Raw genomic sequence first — 26,848 nt, 5'->3', positions numbered from 1 at the left:
GCTGCACCATCTGTCAAAGGTGCCCATTCAAGTCAACAGGGTCGCACAGCACCTGTGAGCCAAACCCTTGGTCTGTTTTTGTGGCGTTCCTTTAAGAATTGCTTTTCAGCAAACAAAAAAAAAAAAATAGGCATACAGGAGGCTGCAGGAGCGCCTCCTGAACGCTTCAAAGTAGCTGCTTAGCTGTCCTGTGAAATGCAATCCACAGCGAATCACTTTTCAGACAGCCCAAGTGTGAATTTAGCCTCAGCTCTGGAGCACTAACAGGTGGTGTTAAAATCTTTTTAAGCTGTTGTCTTTAGTCTGTAGATATGTTCTATTAGGCCCCTTTTTCACAGGGAGACCCCCCCCCCGTTCCGATCAGCACGGGATCCTCTCACAGATCCCATGCTAATCAGGGCAGAGCCTGTCCTGCTCTTTGGGCGGTTGGCTGTAAACAAACTCCACTGTCCATTTACACCCAACTATCTCCATTCCAATCTGCCCACATGGAGGAGAATGGGTCCTCTTCTGTTTGTTTTTAGCAGATTGAAGGTAGGCAGGTGTAAACAGACACAAGTCCTTTTTAAACCCACCAGTCCATAGGGATGAAAAACTGACGGACATTATGTGAAAGGGGCCTTAATGTTTATCTTATTTACATTTAAGAGATTCATAAAAAAAAATTTTTTAATTAAATCTTTTCACTGTATTTTTATTTTTTTCCCCCCTCCATAAAGCACCTCCCATCGTTCCCCACCGCAGATGGTGGTTCGGATACAGAATTGGACACTAGACAACTGGTCCGAGCACAGAACAAAAAGAAAAAGAAGTCAGGAGGGTTTCAGTCGATGGGTATGTTTTTTTATTTTTTTTTGTTTTGATTTTTTTTGTCTGTTGTTTTAAAAAAAAAAAAAAACAACAAAAAAAAAACTCTTAGGACATAACTAAGTTGAACCGGTCTTACCTTTTGGTAGTCACGGCTGCAGCAAATTACGTCACAGCTTGGCTCCCTCTTCCTTCCCCCGCCACCGGGCCAGTAGGAGAGCGCTGTGGTTTCCTTGTGCATGCACAGTAGGGACCCAGCGTGAAGCCGTAATGCTACACGCTGGTTCCTTTACCTGCAATGGCAGCAGCAGCACTCGACAGCTCATGGAAACATCAGCTGCGGTGCCGACATCACTGGACGCCAGGACAGGTAATTGTCCTATTATTAAAAGTCAGCAGCTGCAGCTGTGTAGCTGCTGGCCTTTAATTTTTGTAGGGGTGAGCAGACCTCCTCTTTAAAGAGGTTCTCCACTCTGTAAAAAAAAAAAAAAAAAAAAAGTCAACAGCTACAAATCCTGTAACTGCTGACTTTTAAAAACAGAACGATTACCTGTCGAGGGAATCAGTGTTGTCCTCACCCGTGCTTGTTCATAACTAGTCTTCGGGTTCCCTGTGCTGGCACCTTAAATGTGGGCAGCTGGCTCTGCTGGTTGTGGTTTCACAGCCGGCATCCCACTGTGTATGCCAGAGTCGCCCTGCACTTTGTGAATGGTCCCGCAGTCTTCTGGAACTTGTGATGTGGGTGAGGGGAAGAGGAGAACTTCTGCTCAGATCACCCAGGTAAAACTAGGTACCAACTCCCTCCCTAAAACAATGATCTTCGGGGGGTCTGTGGGTTTAAAACCAAAGTTCCCCTTTTTGGGTGAAGCTCTGCTTTAATCTACATGGTACTTGGTAAATAAAGCCCATCACAAGCCTGCAAAGGACTTGCACTGATTCTGAGCATTGCATTATCTGCTTTTACTTAAAAAAAAAAAAGACCTAGATTATAACTCTTTAATGGGGAGTCAATGTGTTTTTAGATAAAAAAAAATATTTTTTTTTGTTATACATGAGACAATGACCACCTTCATATAAGGTGGACAGACTCGTATGCCATTTTAAAGGAGATGTATGGGTTTGCCTTTTTCCCATAATGCTGCATCTGTCCCCCGGCATCTCTGCACTGAGAACCGAGCCATCGAACACTGCCGATGGCTCGGTTCTCACAGATCCCAGAGAGATCAGCAGCTCTCCTGCTCTGCTCCTCCATGCTCAGTGGAGCGCTGAGCTGTGGAAGGGCAGGGAGCAGCTGTCTCATCGGCTCACTGTGAGGCTCAGCCTGACATCAGTCTAGGCACCTGGCGGATCCAGATTTCCAGAGTTGGGATGTTAGTGCCTGGGCTGATCTTGTTGTCAGCTCTCTGCTGAAAACTGTTCACAGGAGTGCAAAACTAATTGAACTCCTGTGACCCTTAGCAGAAGCCCAGCCTTTAATTATACCCATTTACATATGTAAATAATACATGACAGAGAAAATGTTTGCCCATTTAACTTGACATAAATGAAAGACGTTACTGTGGCTTTCAGTTTTGTAGAAAATATTTGTAATTCTTGACATTTCCTTTACATTTGCTCACCAGGTCTTAGTTATCCTGTCTTTAAGGGTGTGATGAAGAAAGGTTACAAGGTTCCAACACCAATTCAAAGAAAGGTGAGGTTATTAGAGCTTGGCTTCTTAGAACACATCATGGCATGTTGGTTTCTGTATTGAACTTGTATCGCTGCAGAGATGTAATGTCTCTATCTCATCTTCATACTAGGTTGTACCTGTCATTCTGGATGGCAAGGATGTGGTAGCTATGGCACGAACTGGCAGTGGTAAAACTGCTTGTTTCCTCATCCCGATGTTTGAGAAGCTGAAGGCTCACAGTGCACAAACTGGAGTCCGTGGACTTATTTTATCACCTACCAGAGAACTTGCCCTGCAGACTCTGAAGTTCACCAAAGAGGTACAAGACTGATCACACTGCTTCTTTTTTTTTTTTATTTTTTTTTTAAATGGTTTTTACTTGCTTGTTCTGACTGTTACCTCTTCGTTGTTGTGGACATATTTTCTTTTTCCTTTTTATAATAGTAACATTATTAATGGTTTTCTGTTACAGCTTGGAAAATTTACTGGTTTGAAGACTGCTCTTATTTTGGGCGGGGACAAGTAAGTTTTGCAACATTATATCTTACTGAATAAATGGCAGAAGGGACATTTTTTAACCTTTTACTGCCAGTGATGAATGTCTTGCATCGCTGGCAACAGCGCAGTGTAAACAGACTCAAGACTGTGTTGGCCACTTTGAGTTTGTTTACGTATTTTCAGCCAACTGTTGGCTTTATTATACAAGTGAATTCAGGCTGCTTTATAATCTCTTGTAGGTGCTGGGCCAAAGTCCCTCTCTGGTATCCTACCTGCTCTAATGCCCCCCTCCTGGGCTGTCAGGGGAAACGGGACAGTTAGCAAACATTTGTTGGGTCTCTGTACAGTGAACCTGGAAAGGACAAGGTTCACAGAAATGTGTCCTTTACAGAAATTCTGGTTTAATTCAAACCTGTGCTGCCTAGCCCAGGGGTGAAGCTAATCCAAGCATGATCTGTTCTTGGTTATTTTCAGAGGAGTGCAGAGATGACATTAGGAGTCTGAAAGACTCCTGGTGTCTCCCTAAAGAGATGTCGTATCCTATACTGTGCTATCATATTGGGAGGCTTATCAGCCCCCTTGTGATAGAAATAAATTTAAGTGAAAACAACTTTTAAAGGTTAAAGTGCAACAAAAGTCTAAAAGTACACACAGGCAGGCTGTTTCTTGCAGAAGAGACATGCAGTGTTCCTTCTGAAATAAAATAAACCTGCCTGCAAGCCTCCTTTAAATGTACACTGAGCTGCGCATGCGCAGCCAATCAAAATGGCTGAACACCAACACTCAGAAGAAGCTAGAGTGAAGGCATTGGGGACCGCGCAGGCATCCACACTGTTGGAGCTAAGGTAAATATTGCAGACCCTCTTTTCTTCTTACTTTTTTCTTTTAGCAAGTTACTTTTTATTGAGCAATTTTTTGTAATACAAAAAGCCAAAACAAAGTCCATTGCAAAATAGAGTTAGCAGTCGTACATTGCAACAATACAGTCTTAGAGTAGCAACCACCTTGCATATAAGTAAGGAAATATCCAGACATCGGTAATATCAAGTAAAAGAAATACACCAATAATCACTACTACAGATTCCTCTATGCACACAAGCACAAAGGGTATGAAAAGGTCATAAGTTACTCAATAAAAATAAAAAACAAGGAGCAGTCCCACCGCCATATTCAGTACATATACGAAATACATTTCAACTAAAAAATGCCTATCCTTTGTGCTTATCAAATACCCACATCCACCATTACTACTGCCTAATTGATCAATGACAAACTTTACCACTATTAGAATTAACACTGTAGAACAGCCTTTCTCAACATTTTCAATATGGAGGAACCCTTGAAATAGTTCTCCGGTCTCAGGGAACCCCTGCTAAAATTAAAAATCTACAACTCCTGATACATTAGTGTGATGGTCAGTGCGAAGAATGGTCCTTACACTTGTGATCATTGTGAAGAATTACCTCCTTACAGATAGCTAAAAAAAAATCAATGGTGTCAGCGGGAACTTATCTGAGAGGCAGAAATTGCCAATGCTGAAGGAACTCCTAGCAACCTCTGGAGGAACCCTAGTTGAGAATCACTGCTGTAGAATCTGCATAGACACCAATGTTATCCTGACTGTGCGTCATATGGTGTCCTTCAGGATAACAGCCGCTGTGCGCCCGTGGGGGCACACATCGCAGCGATCGGTGGTGCAGTGTGTCCGTCGGAGGCTCTTTACCAGCCGTGTCCAATCACAGTGGATCACGATGTAAAGAGGGAAACCCGTTGATCGACATGAGAGCCGATCGGCATCTGTCCTGAAACGGGGGGTGGGCGGGTGGTTCTGCAATTGTTTCAGTGCACCCCCTCCCCACGGATGCCCACACTGGACCACCAGGGAAGCTGCCAGAACCACCAGGGAGGGAGGCAACATGTGGTTTGCCAGGTATGTACCCCATGGCCATCCACATGTGCAAATGCCCAATCGGTGCCCACAAATGGGCACTGACTGGCACCATTATGTAATGACATCAGAAATTCCCAGCAATGCCACCCATCGGCGCCCATTATTGAAGAAGAAAACGTACTTATTTACAAGTTTTTCTTTGTTAAAATTTTTTGTATTTTTTTTTTCAAAATTTTCGGCCTTTTTTTATTTGTTGCGCAAAAATATAAATTGCAGAGGTGATCAAATACCACCAAAAGAAAGCTCTCTTTGTGGGAACAAAATGATAAAAAAAAATTGTTTGTGTACAGTGTTGCATGACTGCGCAATTGTCATTCAAATTGCTACAGCTCTGAAAATTGGCTTGGGCAGGAAGGTGTCTAAGTGCCTGGTATTGAAGTGGTTAAAGAGGCTAAACCAAGAACTTGTAGGCATGGGTCCCATAGCTCATTAAACTTATGAGGAGTGCTCCGTTGTAACAGAATGTGCCTTTTTTTTCCAGCATTTTGGAAGTAACCTGCTTTTGGCAATCCTCAAACCTAGGAGGAAGAGGAGAAAGCTACTTTAACATAATGAATTTGCAGGCCAAAAATGGCAATCTAGAGATAGAAGTCTGGACTTGGGGTGTATATACTTCCTCATCCAAGAACCCTAGAAATAATGCAGACTTTAGTTCCACTTAAGTATAATCAACAAAAAAACATATGAATTGTAAACCTGCTTTGTCACAAATGTACAAAATGACAACTGTGCCATTCATGTTCGGTATTACCCAGCATACCAGGGTGAGAGACAAAATTCTAGGGCCATGATTCACGTTTAACGCTAAACTGATGAGCGTAAAAGCTTTTACGGCATTGCCTTTGCACAATTTGGGTACTGTCGTTTTTTTGCCATTTCATGGACATGCACAATTTTGAATGTGTTTGTGGGCACTAAAATTATTTGAAGGTGGGAAAATTAGGCCTCTAGTAACATAGTAAAACTGTTTTTTAAAGGAACACAGAGGAGGGGTTTCTGGTTAACCATTATAACAGCAGGTATGTTGGGGGAGATTTTACTAAAACTGGTGCAGCTGTGCATAGAAACCAATCAATGTCCTAACTTCAACTTGTTCAATTAGGCCGGGTTTACACTGGTGCGACAAATGCTCCGACACTGGGAGCTCATGTCATATGACGTGTGAAAATCAATGTTTCCCTATGGGAGCCATCTTAACTGGTCCGACATAAGTCGGTACGACTTTGAAAATGCTCCCTGTACTACTTTGGTCTGACTTTGATCCTATCATTGAAGTCGGATCGCCGTCTTGCCTGATCCAACTTTGGCATGCGACTTGTGCTCTGATGATCTTGAGGGGGAACTCCACGCCAAATGTTAAATAAAAAAACGGTGTTCCCCCTCCAAGAGCATACCAGGCCCTGCGGTTTCATATGGATTTTAAGGGAAACCCCCCTACGCTGAAAAAACACCATTGTGGTCCCCCCAAAATGGTATGCTCTTGAAAGGGGAACCCATGCCATTTTTTTATTTATTTAAAATTTGGCATGGAGTTCCCCCTCAAGATTTATACCAAACACAGTGCCTGGTATTGGTGGGGGTCCAAGTCGGATGCGTCTTTGACTTCAAGTCGCAGGGCAAAGTCAGAGCCAAAGTAGGACGAGTGTCATGTCACACCAGTGTAAACCCGGCCTTAAGCTTTGACAATAAAACCTAGAAGCCGATTATTATGCACAGCTGCAGCAGATTCTGTGTGCAAAAGTTTTAGTAAGTCTCCCCCACTGGGGTTTATTTACTTAACCACTTCCCGACCAGCGCACGACGATGTACGTCGACAGCATGGCACGGGCAGGCATATTGGCGTACATGTACGTCCAATATTCGTTGCCGCCGTGCCATCGGCGCGCTCCCGTGCTGGTCGGGACCTCCGTGAGTCCGGTCGCGGGACCCGCGGACTCGATCGCCGCGGGCATCCCCGCGATCGTCTCACGGAGCGGCGGAATGGAGGAAATGCTGTATAAACAACATTTTCTCATTCTGCCTAGCAACTAGTGACGCTGATCTCTGCTCCATGTGATTGGAGCAGAGATCAGTGTACACTAAATGAAAGCCCAACCCCCCCACAGTTAGTAACACACCCCTAGGAACACTTAACCCCTACACTGCCACCCACAGGTTAACCCTTTCACTGCCAGTGTCATTTACACAGGGATCACTGCATTTATATAGCAGTGATTACTGTATAAATGACAATGGTCCCAAAAATGTGTCAAAAATGTCCGATGGGTCCCCGACAATGTCGCAGTCACAATAAAAATCGCAGATCGCCGCCATTACTAGTAAAAAAAAAAATAATAAAAAATGATTAATAAAAATGCTATAAAACTATCCCTATTTTGTAAACGCTATAACTTTTGCGCAAACCAATCAATAATCGCTTATTGCGATTTTTTTTTTTTTTACCAAAAATATGTAGAAGAATACGTATCGGCCTAAATTGAGGGAAAAAAATGTTTTTTTATATATTTTTGGGGGATATTTATTATAACAAAAAGTAAAAAATAATGCGTTTTTTTCAAAATTGTCGCTCTATTTTTGTTTATAGCGCAAAAAATAAAAACCGCAGGGGTGATCAAATACCACCAAAAGAAAGCTCTATTTGTGGGAAAAAAAGGACGTCAATTTTGTTTGGGAGCCACGTCGCACGACCGCGCAATTGTCAGTTAAAGCGACGCAGTGCCGAATCGCAAAAAGTGGTCTGGTCTTTGACCAGCAAATTGGTCCGGTCTGAAAGTGGTTAAACTAGGAGAGTTCAACATTTGGTGCAGTTGTGCATAAAAAAACAATCACCTTCCATTTATTTTTTTTAATTTATTTTTTTAAGCTTAACTACTTCAATACCAGGCACTCCCGGACTTTCGCACAGCACCTCCGATCACTGTGTGCCCCTTGGGTGTGCGCCAGCCCTTTTATCCTGATCATATCATATGATGTCTGGTCAGGATAACACAACCACTTTGCCGCCGTCATTTTGCTGGGCGGAAAGTGGTTAATTAGACAAGCTGAAGTTTAGAAGCTGATTGGCTATCATGCACTGCTGCTCCAGATTTTGCACTCTCCAGTTTTAGTAAATCAACCCCATTGTTTATGCTTTTAGGAAGGATATTTGGTTTTAAATGTTTAACATCACTGACTGATTCCATTTAACGGATTAATAATATCTTTGTAAGAATTAATCTCTAGTACACTCAACAGTATCAATGTATCTTTTCCTGTAGGATGGAAGATCAGTTTGCTGCTCTGCATGAAAACCCTGATATGTGAGTAATTTTTGCCGTTCTTTATTTCTTCTTTTCCTGAAAAAACACTGGGGACTAACTGTGCTTGTAAATGATTTTTGAATACCTCAAAGTTTTTTTTTATTTTTTTTTTTTTTTTTATTTAGAATCATTGCTACCCCTGGCCGTCTGATGCACGTGTCAGTAGAGATGAATCTGAAGTTGCGTAGTGTTGAGTATGTGGTCTTTGATGAAGCAGACAGGTAAGCAGCTGTTTGTGTACTACAGATAACCTGCACTTCATGTCAGTTGCTCACTGCATTTTTCTTTATTCTTTTGTTTTATTTATTTTTTATTATACTTTTCAAAGACTCTTTGAAATGGGGTTTGCTGAGCAGCTGCAGGAGATCATTGCCCGTCTTCCAGAAACTCGCCAAACCTTGCTTTTCTCAGCTACTCTTCCCAAGATGCTGCTAGAATTTGCCCGTGCAGGTAAAATGGATACATCCACTCAAATAAGACAAAAACATTGATTGTTTATCTAAGGACACAGGAGATCTGTGAAGTTTAAGCCTAATCTATTGATGGTTGGCTTTTTGAGTATATTGCTTTTCCCATCTGAACTATACACCTAATTTAAAGTGGTTGTAAACCTCAGTCTTGAAATTTTCACTAAGCACATACAGTATATCTGCAGTGTTTACTTATCTCCCTCCGAACCTGCAACTGTTGTTTCTCTCTCTGGTGGTGCTTTCCTGTGTTGTCACCATGAGTCGCTTCTGAGAAGTTTTCCTGAAATATGAGAGAAATTTGTGAGAGGCAGGGAGCTCAACACACAACTTGTCTATTCAGGACACAGCTCTGTATCCTTCCTTTGCTCCTGTCTGCTGTGTGGAGGTGGGTGTGTGTCTTTCCTACAATCGGCTCTCCGCCACTCCTCTCTGCTTCTTACAGATGCAGAATGATTTTAACTTGATTCTGCTCTTTTTGAAGGGGTGTACTGAAGAGAAGAAGTAACATATATATATATATATATATATATATATATATATATATATATATATTTTTTTTTAAATCTCTATCATCTGTGGCCAGTCACTTTAGTGGGTATATGAGAGTTTACAACCACTTTTAGGAAGCAATCCAGAGACTAAACCTAAGAGGATGGACACCCTATGGAAAAAGCGTAGCTCTGAAAATAGAAATGGCAGGAAGTTAAAAGTCCCTTTTTAAAGTTCGCACCTCTTTGCCTTGGGTAAAAGCTGCTTAGGTACAGTGAGGGAAAAAGTATTTGATCCCCTGCTGATTTTGTACATTTGCCCACTGGGTCTCGGGGCAGCTGGGACCATAGTCGCCAATAAAAAATTGGTAACACTACATTGTGAAGGTGAAATCCTGCATCGCCCGCAAGGTCCACCTGCTCAAGAAAGCACATGTACAGGCCCATCTGCAGTTTGCTAATAAACATCTGAATGATTCAGAGGAGAACTGGGTGAAAGTGTTGTGGTCAGATGAGACCAAAATTGAATCAAATCTACCATTATAATTATAGAACTGATTATTTTTTTTTGTCAGTGGGCAAACATACAAAATCAGCAGGGCATCAAATACTTTCTTTCACTGTATCCTGTGTCAGGAGGTGTATCGCTAATGAGGGAAAGGAGCGTTGGTAATGTCCAACATCTCACAGTCAGGACATAAACCTTATAGGTCTATTCTTCTTTCCAGATAAAAGGATTTTATTGTTGCCATTATATATATTACAAAAGTGGTTGAAAGTGGTGTGATAAGAGTTTTTTTTTTTTTTGTTTGTTTTTTCTCCTGACTGTAGGTCTTACAGAACCTGTACTAATCCGTCTAGATGTTGACACAAAGCTAAGTGATCAGTTAAAGGTAAAATGATGGAATAAAGTATAGGTAGACTTTCATTTTTGCTAGAACTGCTACTGATACTTTTTTTTTTTCCCTTCTTCTTTCTCATCCAAGTTGGCATTTTTTCATGTGAGGGCTGAAGATAAACCTGCTGTGCTTCTACATCTTTTGCGCTGCATTGTGAAACCTCAGGAACAAACGGTTATCTTTGTGGCCACCAAACACCATGCTGAGTATCTGAAAGAGGTCAGAGCTAAAGCAGATGCATGTATATCCAAACGTATGGCATACAGATGTGTGGGGATATATATACCGTAAAAATGAATGGAGACTATATTAACCTCAGGCTTACTTTCCCTTATATTATGCGTTTGTACTTGATGGGCATTCACATTAGTAGTGCCACACTATAGCTAGCAATATGCAAGTTCTTTTAATTTATTAACTAGTTAATTGATCACACTTCCCCCCCCCCCCCCCTTTTTTTTTTTTTTTATTATACAGCCAACATAAACCTTTGCATTGTGCTTATAACGTCTTTTCTGTATGCAGTCATGGAGTGGCTGGGAGTCAGTCTGCATGTTGCATAGGTTTAGTATGGATATAAATTACATTGAATATAACATGTTCTGCATTGTTTACTTTATTAGGGTCAGGTTAAACATATGACAATAGCGAGGTAAGAGAGGTACTTGCAGCAAGTGGCTAGAATGACTGACTTATTTAGATCTAGTGCATACAGGAACTGCAATGATGAATGCAAACACAGGTTGGACCAGTAATAAACTCAAATGGGTACTCCTATTAAAAAATAAAAATAAAACCATAAAGCGGTATTAAACCCAAAAGAAAACATTTATTATATTGCAACTTACCAGTTCTTAGAGGTGATGGCTGCATTTGTTTTCTTTTTTAGTCTTTTCTTTCTTTTGTTGGTGGTGATCTGGCCAGTAAGTCTGTGGTGTTTTCCAACAGAACAATCTTTTATGCATATGTATCAGTTAAAAGTGTTGAGAGAGACCATTTACTACAACGATCAGCTTTTATTTATTCATGTAAAACCTTAATTCTGAGGAGGGGGAAAAAAAATCTGTAACTGCTTGTGTAACTCCAGTATGGTCTGGAATTTGGCTTCAGTTTTAGTATCTAAATCTGTTAGTACATCTAACACTCCACCCCCCCCCCCCCAGAACTAATGCACCACATCTAATGATTAAGCTCTGCAATATATTACATTTTGGTTTTGAGTTCAATATCTCTTTACTGTATAAATGGTAGCTGTAAACAGATTACACCAAGTAAGGTAAATAAATCACTAATATAATGATCCCTTAATCTAGTGTGTGTATGTACAGTACAGACCAAAAGTTTGAACACACCTTCTCATTCAAAGAGTTTTCTTTATTTTCATGACTATGAAAATTGTAGATTCACACTGAAGGCATCAAAACTATGAATTAACACACGTCCAATTATATACTGAACAAAAAAGTGTGAAACGACTGAAAATATGTCTTATATTCTAGGTTCTTCAAAGTAGTCACCTTTTGCTTTGATTACTGCTCCGCACACTCTTGGCATTCTGTTGATGAGCTTCAAGAGGTAGTCACCTGAAATGGCTTCCCAACAGTCTTGAAGGAGTTCCCAGAGATGCTTAGCACTCGTTGGCCCTTTTGCCTTCACTCTGCTGTCCAGCACACCCCAAACCATCTCGATTGGGTTCAGGTCCGGTGACTGTGGAGGCCAGGTCCTCTGGCGCAGCACCCCATCACTCTCCTTCTTGGTCAAATAGCCCTTACACAGCCTGGAGGTGTGTTTGGGCTCATTGTCCTATTTGAAAAATAAATGATGGTCCAACTAAACGCAAACAGCATGGAATAGCATGCCGCTGCAAGATGCTGTGGTAGCCATGCTGGTTCAGTATGCCTTCAATTTTGAATAAATCCCCAACAGTGTCACCAGCAAAGCACCCTAACACCATCACACCTCCTCCATGCTTCACGGTGGGAACCAGGCATGTAGAGTCCATCCGTTCACCTCTTCTGCGTCGCACAAAGACACAGTGGTTGGAACCAAAGATCTCAAGCTTGTACTCATCAGACCAAAGCACAGATTTCCACTGGTCTAATGTCCATTCCTTGTGTTCTTTAGCCCAAACAAGTCTCTTCTGCTTGTTGCCTGTCCTCAGCAGTGGTTTCCTAGCAGCTATTTTACTATGAAGGCCTGATTCACACAGTCTCCTCTTAACAGTTGTTCTAGAGATGTGTCTGCTGCTAGAACTCTGTGTGGCATTGACCTGTTCTCTAATCTGAGCTGCTGTTAACCTGCGATTTCTGAGGCTGGTGACTCGGATGAACTTATCGTCCGCAGCAGAGTTGACTCTTGGTCTTCCTTTCCTGGGGTGGTCATCATGTGAGCCAGTTTCTTTGTAGTGCTTGATGGTTTTTGCCACTGCACTTGGGGACACTTTCAAAGTTTTCCCAATTGTTCGGACTGACTGACCTTCATTTCTTAAAGTAATGATGGCCACTCGTTTTTCTTTACTTAGCTGCTTTTTTCTTGCCATAATACAAAGTCTAACAGTCTATTCAGTAGGACTATCAGTTGTGTACTGTATCCACCTCCTGCACAACACAACTGATGGTCCCAACCCCATTTATAAGGCTTGAAATCCCACTTATTAAACCTGACAGGGCACACCTGTGAAGTGAAAACCATTTCGGGTGACTACCTCTTGAAGCTCATCAACAGAATGCCAAGAGTGTGCGGAGCAGTAATCAAAGGGTGGCTACTTTGAAGAACTTAGAATATAAGACAAATTTTCAGTTGTTTCACACTTTTTTGTTCAGTATATAATTGGACATGTGTTAATTCATAGTTTTGATGCCTTCAGTGTGAATCTACAATTTTCATAGTCATGAAAAAGCTCTTTGAATGAGAAGGTGTGTCCAAACTTTTGGTCTGTACTGTATATACAGTAAAACCTTGGGTTGCGAGTATAATTCGTTCCGGAAACATGCTTGTAATCCAAAGCACTTGTATATGAAAGTGAATTTCCCCATGAGAAAAAATGGAAACTCAGATGATTCGTTACACAACCATGTATTCATAAATCCTTCAGTTTATAGTCCATATAAAAATATTATAGCAATGTGACCAGGTTGCGTAACCATAAAATGTCCACCCACAAATGGCAGTCTCCACAAAGGGATTAGAAGCAAAATCCAGCAGAGCTACAGAGTATAAAAGAGAAGAAAGTTGCCCCTAAGGCCCCTTTCACCTTGAGGCGCTTCTAAACTGGCAGTAAAAGATGCGAACGCTTTTGAAGAGCTTTCCATTAATTTCAATGGAGAGGGGCGTTTTTACTCAAATCGCCTTTCAGGACAACCCTGGAGAGAGTGTAGCTCCACCTTCTTCACAGGAAACGCATGCCAGCTTTTTAAAAACTCCTCCTCTTCCACCATGGCTTCAGTTATTGTGTTTCCTCCATGGTGGAAGCATGTGCCTGGAACCAGGGAAGCTACACACTCTCCGGGGTGGTGGAGCCGGCTTACCCATTGTTGATAGTTCTATGGCCAGGCAGGCCGGAAGCGAACCCCAACCCCCCCCCCCCCCCACGAGACCCGTTCACGGCTCCAGGTCCCGGCCGGGGAGTGCGTTGTTTCCGGCAATGCAGGGCGCTCTGAGGGGGCATGGCGCTCTGGTTCCAAGTGCCTGGAACGCAGGACCAGGGGTGGGTCAGGTGACCGGCGCTTCCGTTTCCGGCCAGCAGTAATGACGCAGCTGCCGGGAAATTTAAAAAGATGGCTGAATTCAGCACAGGAGGCTGTTCTACTTGGCGGAATGGATGAGGGGAAGACAGCAATGGCGGAGGCAGGCGCCCCTAGCACCAGTCCAGCCCAGGTAGGTGGGGTGCAGTGGTGCCTTACTACACTACCTAATGGGCTTCTGTAGCTTTTTTTTGTGATTACCTCCCTGTCTGGGGGGCCTGTCGTTGCAGGGTCAGAAGTGACGTCGCTCGGACCCTGCAGCATGGTTCAGGGGTCTCACGGGTGCCTGTGGTGGTTGGTCTCTGCACTGGCTTGATGGTGTTTTTTTTTTTTTTGTTTTTTTTTTTTTTTTTTTTGCAGTTTAGACACTAGGCTAGTGTAAACTGTATGTTGTTTCAGGAAAAATCACTAGGAAAGCCTAAGCCAAGCCAGAGAAAATGTCCTTCTTGCAAGAACCCCCTTAGAGATTCGTGGCAGAAGGCGGTGTGCAGAGTTTTTTGTATTAAGGAGCTAGTGGAGGAGATGTCCCAGCAGTAAAGGATCTGTTTTCCTCGGTTAAAGAGCTGACAAACTCGTTAAGTTCCTTTAGGTCCATCCTGATACAAAGTCCATCGGTGCAGGTTGAACCCCAGAACCTACCACCTAGTCCTAAAGGCGTCTTCATTTAAACCAGTAGAGACCGAAGACTCAGGTGATGATGGGGGAGTACTCTTGTCTCCCTCAGAGATTCGGAGGAGGAACAGGATAGCAGGACCTCTTGGTACAAGCTATCACTGGAGGAGGTAGATGACATATTGAGAGCAATCTACACTGCTCTGGAAATTCAGGAGGAAAAAGTACAGTTGTTAATTCACGACAAGATGTACCAAGGTATGGACGAAACAAAACGTAGAGTTTTTCCGGTCCATAGGGTCCTTTCGGATTCAGTTAAGGAGTGGAAGGATCCAGAAAGGGCCCCTTTTTTCTCCAAGTCCCTCAGGAGGTGATTGCCCTTTGAGGACAAGGACTCTGAGGTATGGAACAAGAAGCCTCGAGTAGATGCGGCATTCTCTCAGGTCTCTAGGCGCACGGATTTAGCCTTTGAGGATATGGGAATCTTGAAAGATCCGATGGACAAGAAAGCTGATTCCATCCTCAAAAAAGCCTGGGATGCAACATCAGTTAGTCTTAATCCGGCCATGGCCACCACAGTTGTGGCCAGGAACCTGGACTACTGGGTGGAAAAATTGAAAAGCCACATAGAAGCGGGTACGTCTCGCAAAGATCTTTTGGATTTGTTTCCCCTAATCTTGAATGCGGTCAAGTATATGGCTGATGCTTCAGCTGAATCAGTTACGTTAGCTGCAAGATCATTTGCTCTGGTGAATTCAGCTAGGTGGGCAATCTGGCTGAAAACCTGGTCAGGGGACACAGCGTCTAAGGTTAAGCTATGTAGCTTGCCTTTTTCGGGAGATCTTCTCTTTGGGCCTGACCTGGAGTCAGTTCTTGACAGGACAGCTGACAAGAAAAAGGCGTTTCCGGCTAAGAAGAAGCAAACTGTCAAAATTATTTGTGCTCTTCAGCAGTCCCATAAGAGTAAAGACCAGGACTGTAAGGGCCAGTGGGGCTCCCAGAGGGGTAGAGGTGGGTGCAGAGTTCTCTTTAGATCTCCCTCAGAACAGGCCTCTAAAAGTAAGTGGCAATCTCACCCCAGTGGGGGGGAGATTGTCAGCTTTTCATGTTCAGTGGGACTCGATATCACCAAGTCTGTTTGTGAAAAGCGTTATTACTCAGGGTTACAGGCTGGAGTTTTCAGACCCCCGCCCCCCCCCCCCCCCAAAGCAGGTTTTACGTAACAGCCCTAAAAAAGGGACCGGGAGAAGGCTTCTGCGATGATGTGCCTATTACAGGAGCTGATACAGCAAGAAGTCATTATCCAGGTTCCAGAAAATCAGGAGGGCAGGGGCTTCTCCCATATTTTTCCAGTGAGGAAACCCTCAGGGAAGTACTGTTTGATTTTGAACCTAAAAATTCTGAACCGGTCAATACGGTACAAACATTTCAGGATGGATAGGATTTTTTTTTCCATACCCTGGCTGTTTCATGACATCCCTGGATTTGAGGGACGCTTACCTCCATGTACCCATATACCAGGTGTCCCAGCAGTTTTTACACCTGACGGTGAATCTAGGGAGTTCAGTATGGCACCTCCAATTCAGGGCTCTGCCATTCGGACTCTCGTCCTCCCCCAGAATCTTTACAATTTATTATGACCGAGGCCTTGGAACCCCTGAAGTTGAAGGGGATTTCAGTTGTCCCTTATTTGGACAACCTTTTATTTTTTGCGGACTCCAAGGAGCAAGTCTCTGTAAATCTCCAAGCGTCCCAGTCTCGCCTCAAAAGTCTGGGGTGGCTGCAGAACTTGGAGAAGTCAAATCTGGTACCCTCACAGGAAATTAAGTTTTTGGGTTATTCCATAAACTCAGTATTCCAGAAAAATTTTCTGCCACTGGAAAAGAGAGAAAAGATACAGTCAGCAGTGAAACAAATTCAAAGCAACCAGCCAGTGTCAGTCAGGTCAGCCATGGCAGTGCTGGGTCTGCTTACGGCAGCGATCCCTGCCATCCAATGGGCCAAGTTACACTCCAGACCCCTTCAGATGAATATTCTGCACAATTGGTCCTATCAAGATCCCCTAGAGAAGCAGTTAAAGATTTCTGCAAAGACAAAAAGGCTCTCTGGTGGTGCAGAGATGAAGTAAATCTAACAAGGGGCCTTTCTTGGGTTTTCCCCTGGACAAGCGTCTAACGACGGACGCAAGTGCCTGGGGTTGGGGGGCCCATCTTCTCAGGGGGTCTGGTCCAAGGCGGAGGCCCAAAAGTCTTCCAACTGGAGAAAGCTGAAGGCAATTTTTCTGGGTCTGCTGGCCTTTCAGCAGGATTTAAGGGGTCATCATGTTCAGGTGTTGTCGGATAACACAACCTCAGTAACCTATATAATGAAGCAGGGGGAAACCCGGAGCAAAGGTCTGATGGAGTTGGCCAACCTTTTGCTGGCCTGGGCGGAGCAGAACACGGCTTCATTATCTGTAGTTCACCTGAAAGGTTCTCAGAATCTGTTGGCAGATCTTCTAAGCAGACGGAAGCTGACAGAGGCGGAGTGGAGTCTGAATCAGGAAGTCTTTCTGATGATTTCCAAGTCTTGGGGTCTTCCACAAATAGACCTATTTGCCAGTCAACAGAATTCAAAAGTAAGCTGATTCTTTTCTCTTCACCGAGTGGACAAATTGGTAGGCTTCGATGCGTTTGCCCACCCTTGGGATTGCCAACCGTGTTACGCTTTCCCCCCCCTTCTCTCTGATTCCACTGGTTTTAAGAAAATTCAGAGAGGAAAAGACAGATCTGATCCTAATCACGCTGTTTTGGCCAAAAAGACCTTGGCTCGCGTTGCTTCTAAATATAGCCACGGAACCCCCATGGAAATTACCGTCCAGGAAGGTTCTGCTATCTATCCCAAGGGGCAGTAAACCATCCCGAAATGGAGTTTCTGCAGTGAACAGCCTGGTTTCTGAGGAAAACCTATTGAAAGCAAAGGGACTTTCAGACAAGGTGGTAAGAGGTCATGCAGGCAATTTTATATGAAGTTCTGGAAAAAATGTAATTCCTAGTGTGTGTTCAAAGGTCTCCAAGTCTGGAGCATGGTGTCCGTTCTTAAGTTTCTCCATGATGGAATGGAGAAGGGTCTGGCAGCCAGCACCCTGAAGACTCAGGTGGCGGCATTATCAGTTTTCTTTGAAAAGACATTATCAAAAGAAACTTTAATTTCTAGATTTTTTTTTTTTTTTAGGGCTCTCGCTCGAAGTAGACTTTCCCAGTTGGGATTTGTCTGTTTTTCAGGGTCTCTCAGGAGCTCCGTTTTGAACCCTTACTAGAAGCTCCACTCCAGAATTTGGTTCTCAAAACGATTTTTCTGGTGGCCATCACCTCTGCGAGAAGAATCGGTGAGCTACAAGCTTTGGCGGTTACAGAACCTTTCTTAAGAGTATTTGCTGACGGAGTGGTCCTTCAGACAGACCCAGCGTTTCTACCTAAAGTGTCTTCAGCCTTTCATAGAGCGCAGGAAATAGTGTTGCCCACCTTTTCTGCAACTGCAGCTAATGCAGGGGAAGAGGCTTTCCACACATTGGACGTGAGAAGATGTTTGCTACAATTTCTCAAGGTGATCAAGGAGTTCAGAAGGTCAAACGCCCTCTTTGTGGTCTTCTCAGGCCCACGCAAGGGAGAGAAAGCTTCAAAAAGTATGCTGGGTAGGTGGCTTAAGCTGGCCATAGCAGAAGCCTATAAAGCAAAAGGAGAAATATCTCCTTCAGGTATTGCTGCTCATTCTACCAGATCTACGACAGTTTCCTGGGCTGAAAGGGCCGGTGCGACGCCTGAACAGATTTGCAAGGCTGCCACTTGGTCCAGTTATTCAACGTTTCTCTGGCGCTACCTTCTGGATTTACTGTCTGCGGCAGATCAGGCCTTCGGCAGGGAGGTACTGCAGGCAGTAGTCCCACCCTATGGTAAGTTTTTCGGTTATCCTCTCCAGGGTTGTCCTGAAAGGCGATTTGAGTAAGACTGGTGACGGTATTTCTAAAGAGCCTTTCAGACCGAAAGTTTTGAAGAAACTTTGAGGAAAAAAGTTTTTTTTCTTTTTGTTTCTGTTATAAAATTTTTATAAATAAGTACGTTTACTACTTCACTGCCGGAAACTGATGGGCCTATGATGGGCGGCACTGGCAGGTATTGCTGGTGTGCACTGATTGGAACCATGTGTGGGCACACATTGTCACCCATGGCCACCAGGGATGCCATCCCTGGTGATCATCGGTAGTGGCCATCCCTGGTGGTCCTGGGTGGGTATCCGAGGGGGGGCTGCGCTGATAATCAATTTCTCAGATGCGAGAGAGGAAATACCCATTTAAAAGGCTCTGTTTACATTGTGGTCAGCTGTGATTAGACACAACTGATCACGTGGTAAAGAGTCTTTATCGGAGATTCTTTACCTAGATCAGAGTTGTTGTGTGTGTGTGTGTGTGTGTGTGTGTGTGTGTATATATAATGTATAATTTGTGTGGGGAAAAAACTTTTTTTTTTTTTTATTTTTTTTTTTTAAAGTAATGCTTGACAGTAGCTCAACACTACTGGTTATATGATACCAGCTTTATTCCTTTTTACAAGTTTAAATATTGTATTATAAATGGGTCTAAGAGATCTATAGCTGACAGGTTCTCTTTAATCTTTGAAGAACTGTTTTGGTTTGTGCTTTTTCTTTTTCTTTTCTTTTCTCTCATTGAGAATCCTTTTGACACTGCTTGTTATATGTAAAGTTTTTTTTGTTTGTTTTTTCCCCCACCTAGATGCTAGACATGCAAGGTGTCCCATGTTCCCATATATACAGTGCTCTTGATCAGACTGCCAGAAAGATAAACCTGGGTTTGTTTCTACATGGAAAAGTACGTGCTTTATTGGTCACAGATGTAGCAGCTCGCGGTATTGATATACCTATGCTTGACAATGTCATCAATTATAACTTTCCTCCGAAAGCCAAACTTTTTCTGCATCGCGTAGGTAAGGATGTAATTAGATCTGCTTATGAATGCTTTGGTAGATAATGTCTTATCATTTTTGTGGTAATTTTATGTATTTCTTCTTTAAACAGGTCGTGTGGCTAGAGCCGGTCGGAGTGGCACAGCTTATTCTCTGGTTGCTCATGATGAAACACCTTATGTGTATGATCTCCACCTCTTCCTAGGTAGACCCTTGAAACTGGCAGGTGGCCCACAGGCTGATTCAGGTAGAGTGTAAATTCCTTGTTGTGCTAGTCCTTAAAGCCTAAAAAAAGTTGTAGGTTCCTTCATGTACTTTTTCTCTCTACAGATCAAGAAGCAGATGGTGTTCTGGGACGAGTCCCACAAAGTTTGATAGATGATGAAGATGCTCTGCTGATCACAGATCACGAGAGGTCCTTAGAGCTTCAGAACTTGCATCACACCTCTGAGAATGCTTACAAACAATATAGCAAATCCAGACCAGCCCCAGCTCCAGAGTCTATAAAACGTGTCAAAGAGGCCAATTACAATCAGTTGGGAGTACACCCCTTGTTCTGTGAGTGATCTTCATGTTCTCTCATATTTGTTTGCCTGTCAGCCATGCACTCTGTGCCATTGTATGTCCCCTTTTTTATTTTATTTTTTTCCAAACAAGTTTATTGAAAAACGTATGGGGAAACATAGTACAAATGCTTTCTCTAGTTAACAGGAGACATATGCTAACGTAACTTGTTTTAGGTATACGCATAAAGAGATGATACGCAATGAAATAATGTGCCAGAAACTATTGAACATTAGATGTAGGTATACAGACAAATATAAAAGAAAAACGATTGGGATTCAGTAAGAGGCCAGGTAAAGGTTAGATAAGCTGTTCTTGGAAGGATTGCTCTTGCGTGATGTTCAGCTTTTGTTTAAGTGCAAGTGTCCAGCACATGCAATATTGATTTTGCATTTGAGGTTTATGTGGGGGTCCAGGGGGGAGGGATATAATATTTTTGTACTTCAAACAAGGGTGAATAGTTGATAGCATATTTGTATTATTTTGTCATTGTGGATAGTTGTGTATGGGTGTATTTCAAGTTGTGTGAGTGTATAGTATACTTCACAGTGTTCAGTTTGGAACCACTCAAGTGCAGTTGCTTACTTGAATGACCAGAATGTAGAGAACGATATCATTTGACAGTCAAGTCGAGCTATGGAGGGGTAGGGCCCATGGTTCGTGTATATTCGCTAGAAGACTGGAAGTGTTTCCAACAAGCACATATAGATGTAAATTTATGCGGGGAGTCTTGTGAAAGTGAGATGAGTTCTACCATCTCAGCTATTCTATTCTATGCGTTTGTACCCATTCGGATAAAGAGGGAGTTTTGGTGGTGCCCCACAGTTTAGGGATGCATAATTTGGCTGCATTAACTAGCATCATGGCTAAAGTTTTGTGATATGGTGTGTCTTTTAAGGCATAATGATGGTGTAGGAGCTGGGCAGGCATGAAATGAATGAATGATTTGTATAGCGCTGCAATGCGAACTGAATCGCTCAAGGCGATCGATCTGTCCTGTGTTGTCTGGCTTCTTTAAATAGGTAGGTCTTTGAGTTTTTTTCTGAAGGCCTGATGATTTCCTTACATGCAGATGTAAGTCGGAAGAGCGTTCCATAGCTGTGGTCCTTGGACTGCAAATCTATGTTCTCCCTTTTGCTTTGTAGTGGGATTTGGGAATGAGGAGGAGGTTTTGGTTGGATGATCCGAGACTGCGATTGGGTGTGCAGTGTTTTATCTTCTCGCGTAGGTATTGAGGACTGTTTCCTTGTATGGATTTGTGGGTGAGGCAGATGGTCTTGAATGTAATCCGATTCTTTATGGTTAACCAATGTAGGCTCCTCAGGGTGGGGGAGATGGGCTCCCAGGGTTTTTTTTTTTCCTTTTATCAGTCTTGCCGCCATGTTTTGGATAAGTTGTTAGCGCTCAAGTTGATATTGGGGTAGTACTATGTAAAGGGAATTTGCGTAGTTGAGTCGGGAATTAATGATTGTTCCAACTACTGCTGCTTTGTCCTCAGTTGGAATGAAGGAGATGAGTCTACGTAGCAGGTGGAGGCGATGATGAGATCAGCTGACTACTGCTCCAATTTGTGCATCCATTGACATTTCTGAGTCAAAGATGACTCCGAGACTCTTGGCTTTGGCGCTTGGAGAAATGGTCTGTCCAATGATGGTGGGAGATGTCCATGGGGTCTTAGTTTTGGAATTTTGTTTTGCGTGTAGGAGGAGAAGCTCCATTTTTGATTTGTTGAGTTTGAGGGAGCTAGTGGTCATCCAGTTGTCTATCAAAGTGAGGCATTTTTCTAGTTGATGATGATGGTCTTTTTGTCCGGTGATGCGAAAGTAGCGTTGAGTGTCATCGGCGTATGAGTGGAAGCAGAGGTCTGATATTCTGATGATTTTGAGGAATGGGCGGATGTAGATGTTGAAGAACACTGTTTGACAGTTGTGAACCTTGAGGGACTCCACAAGAGATTGTTCGGGTTTCAGAGGTGAAGGCTCCTAGTTTCACAGTTTGAGAACGATTTCCTAAGAAGGATGCAAACCATTGTAGATCTGAATCTGAGACTTCAGCTACTTCTGTGAGGCGGATGAGTAGAGTATTGTGGTCCACTGTATCAAACGCTGCACTGAGGTCCAACAGTACTAGGAGACAAGATTCTCCTTCATCTGCTGCTTCGAGGACGTCGTCCCATATTTTGAGAAGTGCCGTTTCTGTGCCATGACCTGGGCGGAAGCCTCATTGCAGAGGGTTCAAGAGTTTGTGTGTATCCAGATGGTGTTGTAGCTGTTGTACTACCCCTTTCTCCATAAACTTGGAGATGGTGTTGAGGCTTGTTATCGGTCTGCGTTAGGGTCTTGTGGGTCAAGGTTGGGTTTCTTTAGCAGGGGTTTGATGATGCCTTGCTTGAGGTCGGTCAGAACACTCCGTTCTTTGATGATTTATCAGGTGTGTTATGGTAGGAGCCAAGATTTCAGAACATTCTTTCAGGAGTTTTGTGGGAATGATGTCGATTGGTGATGTGCTATCTCGGAGGCTTTTGATTATGTTTTTAGTGGTGTCGGTGGAGATTGGTTTCAGAGAAAAATTTGGTGCTTTTGTGCTTTTGTGATGTTTGTGTCGGTATCTTCTTTTTTCTTTTGGTTGAATAAGGTTGATTGTTTTTTTTTTTTTCTGGTTAATTGTCTTCCTGATGTTGGTGATTTTGTTGATGAAAAATCTGATAACTCATTGCAGAATTCTTGAGTTTCGTTTGCTGGGGGCTCTAAGCAGGTAGGGTTCATTGATTGGGCGACTGTTTAGAAAAGTTCCCGAGGGCGGTTTAAGGCAGATGAGATGGTGTTGGAGAAATTTTATTTTTTCGCTTTGAAGATAGCTTTGTGGTATTTCACTGTGAGTGCTTTGTAGTCTGTGTGGTTTTCCTTGGTAGGGTTTCTTCTCCATACTCGATCAGCTCTTCTGCGTTCTTGCTTGAGTAGATTGAGCGTGACATTAAACCAGGGCTCGACAAACCCCAGGCGTCAGGTCGCATTTGCGGCTAGAATTAGCGACCTGGCGCCTAAGGCAGCACAGCTGGGGATATCCTGTCTCCGTGCACACCCCCCGGCGTGATCATGTCGGTCAGTGCCGCCGGCCGGTAATTGAGGCCGCGGCTATGAGGCCTTCTGCGGTCCAATGTTTCCTTCTGGAATCTGGTGCCCTCTAGTGGTAGCTGTTGGTATGACAACCAGCAATGCTAATGGAGCTTTCACTGCCCGCCCATCTCCTCCCCTTTACTTAGAATAAAAAATATATATGTTTAGGAGTTCTAACAACCAAGAGAATAAAATGGTGGTCATTGCAATACTGTCTGTCACACCGTATTTGTGCAGCGGACTTACAAGCGCACTTTTTTGGGGAAAAATTATTTATTTAATTAAAAAAATAAGACAACAGTAAAGTTGGCCCATTTTTTTTTTTTTTTTTTTTTTAATTTTTTTTTTTATATTGTGAAAAATAATGTTACACCGAGTAAATTGATACCCAACATGTCACGCGTCAAAATTGCGTCTGCTCATGGAATGGTGACAAACTTTTACCCTTTAAAATCTCCATAGGCGATGTTTAAAAAATTCTACAGGTTGCATGTTTTGGGTTACAGAGGAGGTCTAGGGGTAGAATTATTGCTCTCGCTCTACGGATCGCATCGATACCTCACGTGTGGTTTTACACACTGCTTTCCTATGCGGGCGCTACTCACGTATGCATTCGCTTCTGCACGCAAGCTTGGCAGGACAGGGAGAATAAAAATAAAAAAATTGTCACTTTTATTCCTATTACAAGAATGTAAAAAACCCTTGTAATAGAAAAAAGCATGACAGGTCCTCTTAAATATGAGATCTGGGGTCAGAGAGACCTCAGATCTCATATTTGCACTAAAATGCAATTAAAAAAAACAATTGTCATTTGAAAAAAATAAAAATATATAAAATGTTGTTGTGTTTTTTTTTTTCTCCCGGATGAGTGTTCTGCGTTTTGGAGCCACTGAGTCTGCTATTTGTAGTCTAGGGAACATGTTATTTTTTGTGTTTATGGACCTTTTTTTCAGAAGGGCTGAACAAGTGGGCAGTCCCACCAGATGTGCAAAAGATCACCAGTTGGCATCTCCAGCACTGGTCTGAGATGGAAGCGTCGATTTTTGTGTAGAGTGACAGGGGTGTGCGGTACCATTGGGACATCATTTTATAATTATTCTCTTGGATAGACACATTAAACCTTTGTGCGCTTTACAATATATTTTTTTCCCAGTTGGTGTTGGTATTTAGGTTTATTTTAAGGTCGTGGGCTCAAGCTTTGCAGGCTTTCCCATAGTCTGCGCGAGTGCTTTCCTAGAACGTGTCTTGTACAGTCGAAATGAGATGTCGTTGGGGGTTTTGTTTAACAGAGTTTTTCAAGAGGCGTTAAGGGTTTGCATAGAGTTTAAGTAGTGTTTAATTTGTAAGTAGAACAAGGTGTTTAATAGTGAATTGGCCCAAAATGTGTTTGTTTTCAAGTGGGGTGTATATCACCATTCTGTAGAAGATGGTGGATTTGAATGCCTATGTCTCTCATTTCTTTTGTTTCCATCTGTAAATTCTATTCTTATCTCATTCCTCTTTGCCTTGAATTTGTGCTTTTTCAGTGTCTCGACTTGGTGGGGAAGAAATTCAGAGACTGAAGTTTGTGGACAGCATTAAATCTTATAAATCAAAAGCGGTAAGCTACGTTACACTTGAACAATTTTTTGCCTTTGCCTGAGTTTTAAATGGGACCTGTCAAGAGATACATTTATAAGCTGTTTTTGATGACTTGCCGACTGTCTTTGTTCTTTATTGTTCAGTGAATCACCGACCTAGAGTGAGTGTGTATGTATCAGATCATGTACATATCCACTCTCCCCCCCCCCCCCCACCCCCCAGCTGATATGTGCACACACATCGGTGAATTGCCATTTAGAGAAGAAAAGATCACGGTGGAAGACCCAGTGTCCACACTTTCAAAAAACAAACTAGTAACAGCTGCCATATTTTTCACCTAACATGCCCTATTTTGTAGCTTTTTATTTTTTCTTCCTTTTTTATTTTTTGTTTTGTTGGTGTTTCTCAATCCTGTGTTTAGCTATCTATTTAAGATTATGTATTTTTATTTTTTTATACTTTGATCGATCAAGTTGATCGATCAAAGTATATCACAAAGATTGCACTGCTCCAGGTAGAGTATGAGATCTCTCCTGCTGTAATAATTGTGAGTGCCAGCCTTGGTCCACAGCCAGAGGATGAATTAACAATCAAATGAAGGAAAAATGACGGCACTACAAAAATTGTAGTTTATTGGAAATCCTTTAAAAACGAGGACACAACTTGCGCACACACAAATCTCCTGTGGCTTCAGCGAGCATGTTTCACATACCCATGCTTAGTCATTGCTCTCATAGCAATGACTAAGCACGGGTGTGTGAAATGCATTTGCTGAAGCCACAGGAGATGTCTTTGTTTTAAAGGATTTCCAATAAACTACCATTTTTACACTGGTGGTGCTGCTGAGTTTCCTTCGTTTGATTGTAACAAGTTGATCAATCAACTTGAACATTCAGCTTGCCCATTTACGGTTTGCATCTCAGCCATTTATGGCCGGCCTTAGTTGTGCACTCGTTAGGATCAGCAGAGGCAGAGCCTGCACCTCACTTTGCAGGCTGTTTGAACACTGGGAGCCACTTGGTCTTTTTGTCTAAGGCAGTGGAAGTCTGGCCTCAAATCTTTTGAAACTAGTTACATTGCAACAGTAATGAGGCATTCGGTGCTAAAGGATTGATTACGGTTTCTAATTATGTTTTCTATCATATTTTGCAATTACTGTTCTACTTTCCACATCATTTTGTCCCTAGACAATCTTTGAGATAAATGCCACTAATAAGACACCTGCCAGTGAAGTAATGCGTGCCAAGAGAAATCAAGATTACAAGGTCATCTCTAAATTCCAGCGTTTGCAAGAAGAGAAAGCGAATAATACAGCACAGTCTCAAGCCAGTGTTAAACCTAATCTGCCAGCCAGCCAAGACAGTGCTGAAGAAAATATGGAGGTAACTGATGTAGCCTCAGAATCTTGCATGGATCCCCTGCCTTTAAATATCTGTCCTGATGGTTTATGTCAATTTTACCAGGGATTCTTCTCACAAGTACTTGGAAAGAGGAAGTGGCCAGATAATACAGATACTGAAAGTGGCAGGAAGAGAGAGAAAGCGGGACCTACTCAGGATACAGAGAATTACATCCCATACAGACCGAAGGACTTTGAGAGTGAAAAAGGGTAGGGAGCATGACTGCATGCAGACAAGAGTTAGACATACACAAAGTGAACTTTCATTGCTAAATATTTAATAAAAACATTGCAAGCACTTTTGTGTCCTTAAAGTGCAAGTTCACCTTTACAGAAGGTATTTTCCCATCCTACTGTCAGGCACCAGGAAGCCGCTTCACTGGTCTGGGGATTTGAAATCCTCCTGGTTTTCTCTTTGCAGTGCTGACAAGGTGGGCTAGATGGATTCTGATTGGTCAGTGCCATCCATGTGACCATTTAGAAAGTTTCTTGTCCGTACGTGCTGAGGCCGCCGAGATTTTTCATATTCCCGGACCAGCGAACCGGGGGGGGTGGGGTGGAGTAATGTTTCCCCATTGTAAGGTTGCCTTACAGATATTCTATAAAGGTAAACTTACACTTTCTTCAGTTGTGTTACCTCTAAAGAGAGACTGAGGAAGATTTTCTAAAACTGTTGCACACAGAATCTGGTGCAGCTGTGCGTAGTAACCAACCTGCTTCTAAATTCAGCTTTGTTCAACTAAGCTTTGACAATAGAACCTGGAAGCTGATTGGTTTCAATGCAGAGCTGC

At 42.8% G+C, this 26,848-nt stretch overlaps 1 protein-coding gene across 2 annotated transcripts in view; it reads left to right on the top strand.

The window, feature by feature from the left end:
- Window positions 1-26,848, top strand: part of DDX54 (DEAD-box helicase 54) — a 40,073-nt gene that overhangs the window by 4,918 nt on the left and 8,307 nt on the right. The window contains exons 2-16 of one of the 2 annotated variants that reach the window (XM_077461254.1): window positions 720-834; window positions 2,430-2,500; window positions 2,610-2,798; window positions 2,952-3,001; window positions 8,186-8,227; window positions 8,353-8,448; window positions 8,556-8,677; window positions 10,017-10,078; window positions 10,172-10,303; window positions 19,208-19,418; window positions 19,510-19,644; window positions 19,728-19,955; window positions 24,604-24,677; window positions 25,846-26,040; window positions 26,122-26,267. In XM_077461254.1, coding sequence (XP_077317380.1) covers window positions 720-834; window positions 2,430-2,500; window positions 2,610-2,798; window positions 2,952-3,001; window positions 8,186-8,227; window positions 8,353-8,448; window positions 8,556-8,677; window positions 10,017-10,078; window positions 10,172-10,303; window positions 19,208-19,418; window positions 19,510-19,644; window positions 19,728-19,955; window positions 24,604-24,677; window positions 25,846-26,040; window positions 26,122-26,267 — 1,868 coding nt within the window. Of the gene's footprint in view, window positions 1-719; window positions 835-2,429; window positions 2,501-2,609; window positions 2,799-2,951; window positions 3,002-8,185; window positions 8,228-8,352; window positions 8,449-8,555; window positions 8,678-10,016; window positions 10,079-10,171; window positions 10,304-19,207; window positions 19,419-19,509; window positions 19,645-19,727; window positions 19,956-24,603; window positions 24,678-25,845; window positions 26,268-26,848 lie in introns of both variants that reach the window. The other variant, XM_077461253.1, reaches the window with a different exon arrangement.

This window comes from Lithobates pipiens, unplaced genomic scaffold, assembly GCF_037356315.1.
Source record: "Lithobates pipiens isolate NorthernLeopardFrog02 unplaced genomic scaffold, aLitPip1_a1.2 Scaffold_3, whole genome shotgun sequence".
Lineage (NCBI taxonomy): Eukaryota > Metazoa > Chordata > Amphibia > Anura > Ranidae > Lithobates > Lithobates pipiens.
This window is presented reverse-complemented; position numbering and strand designations above follow the sequence as displayed.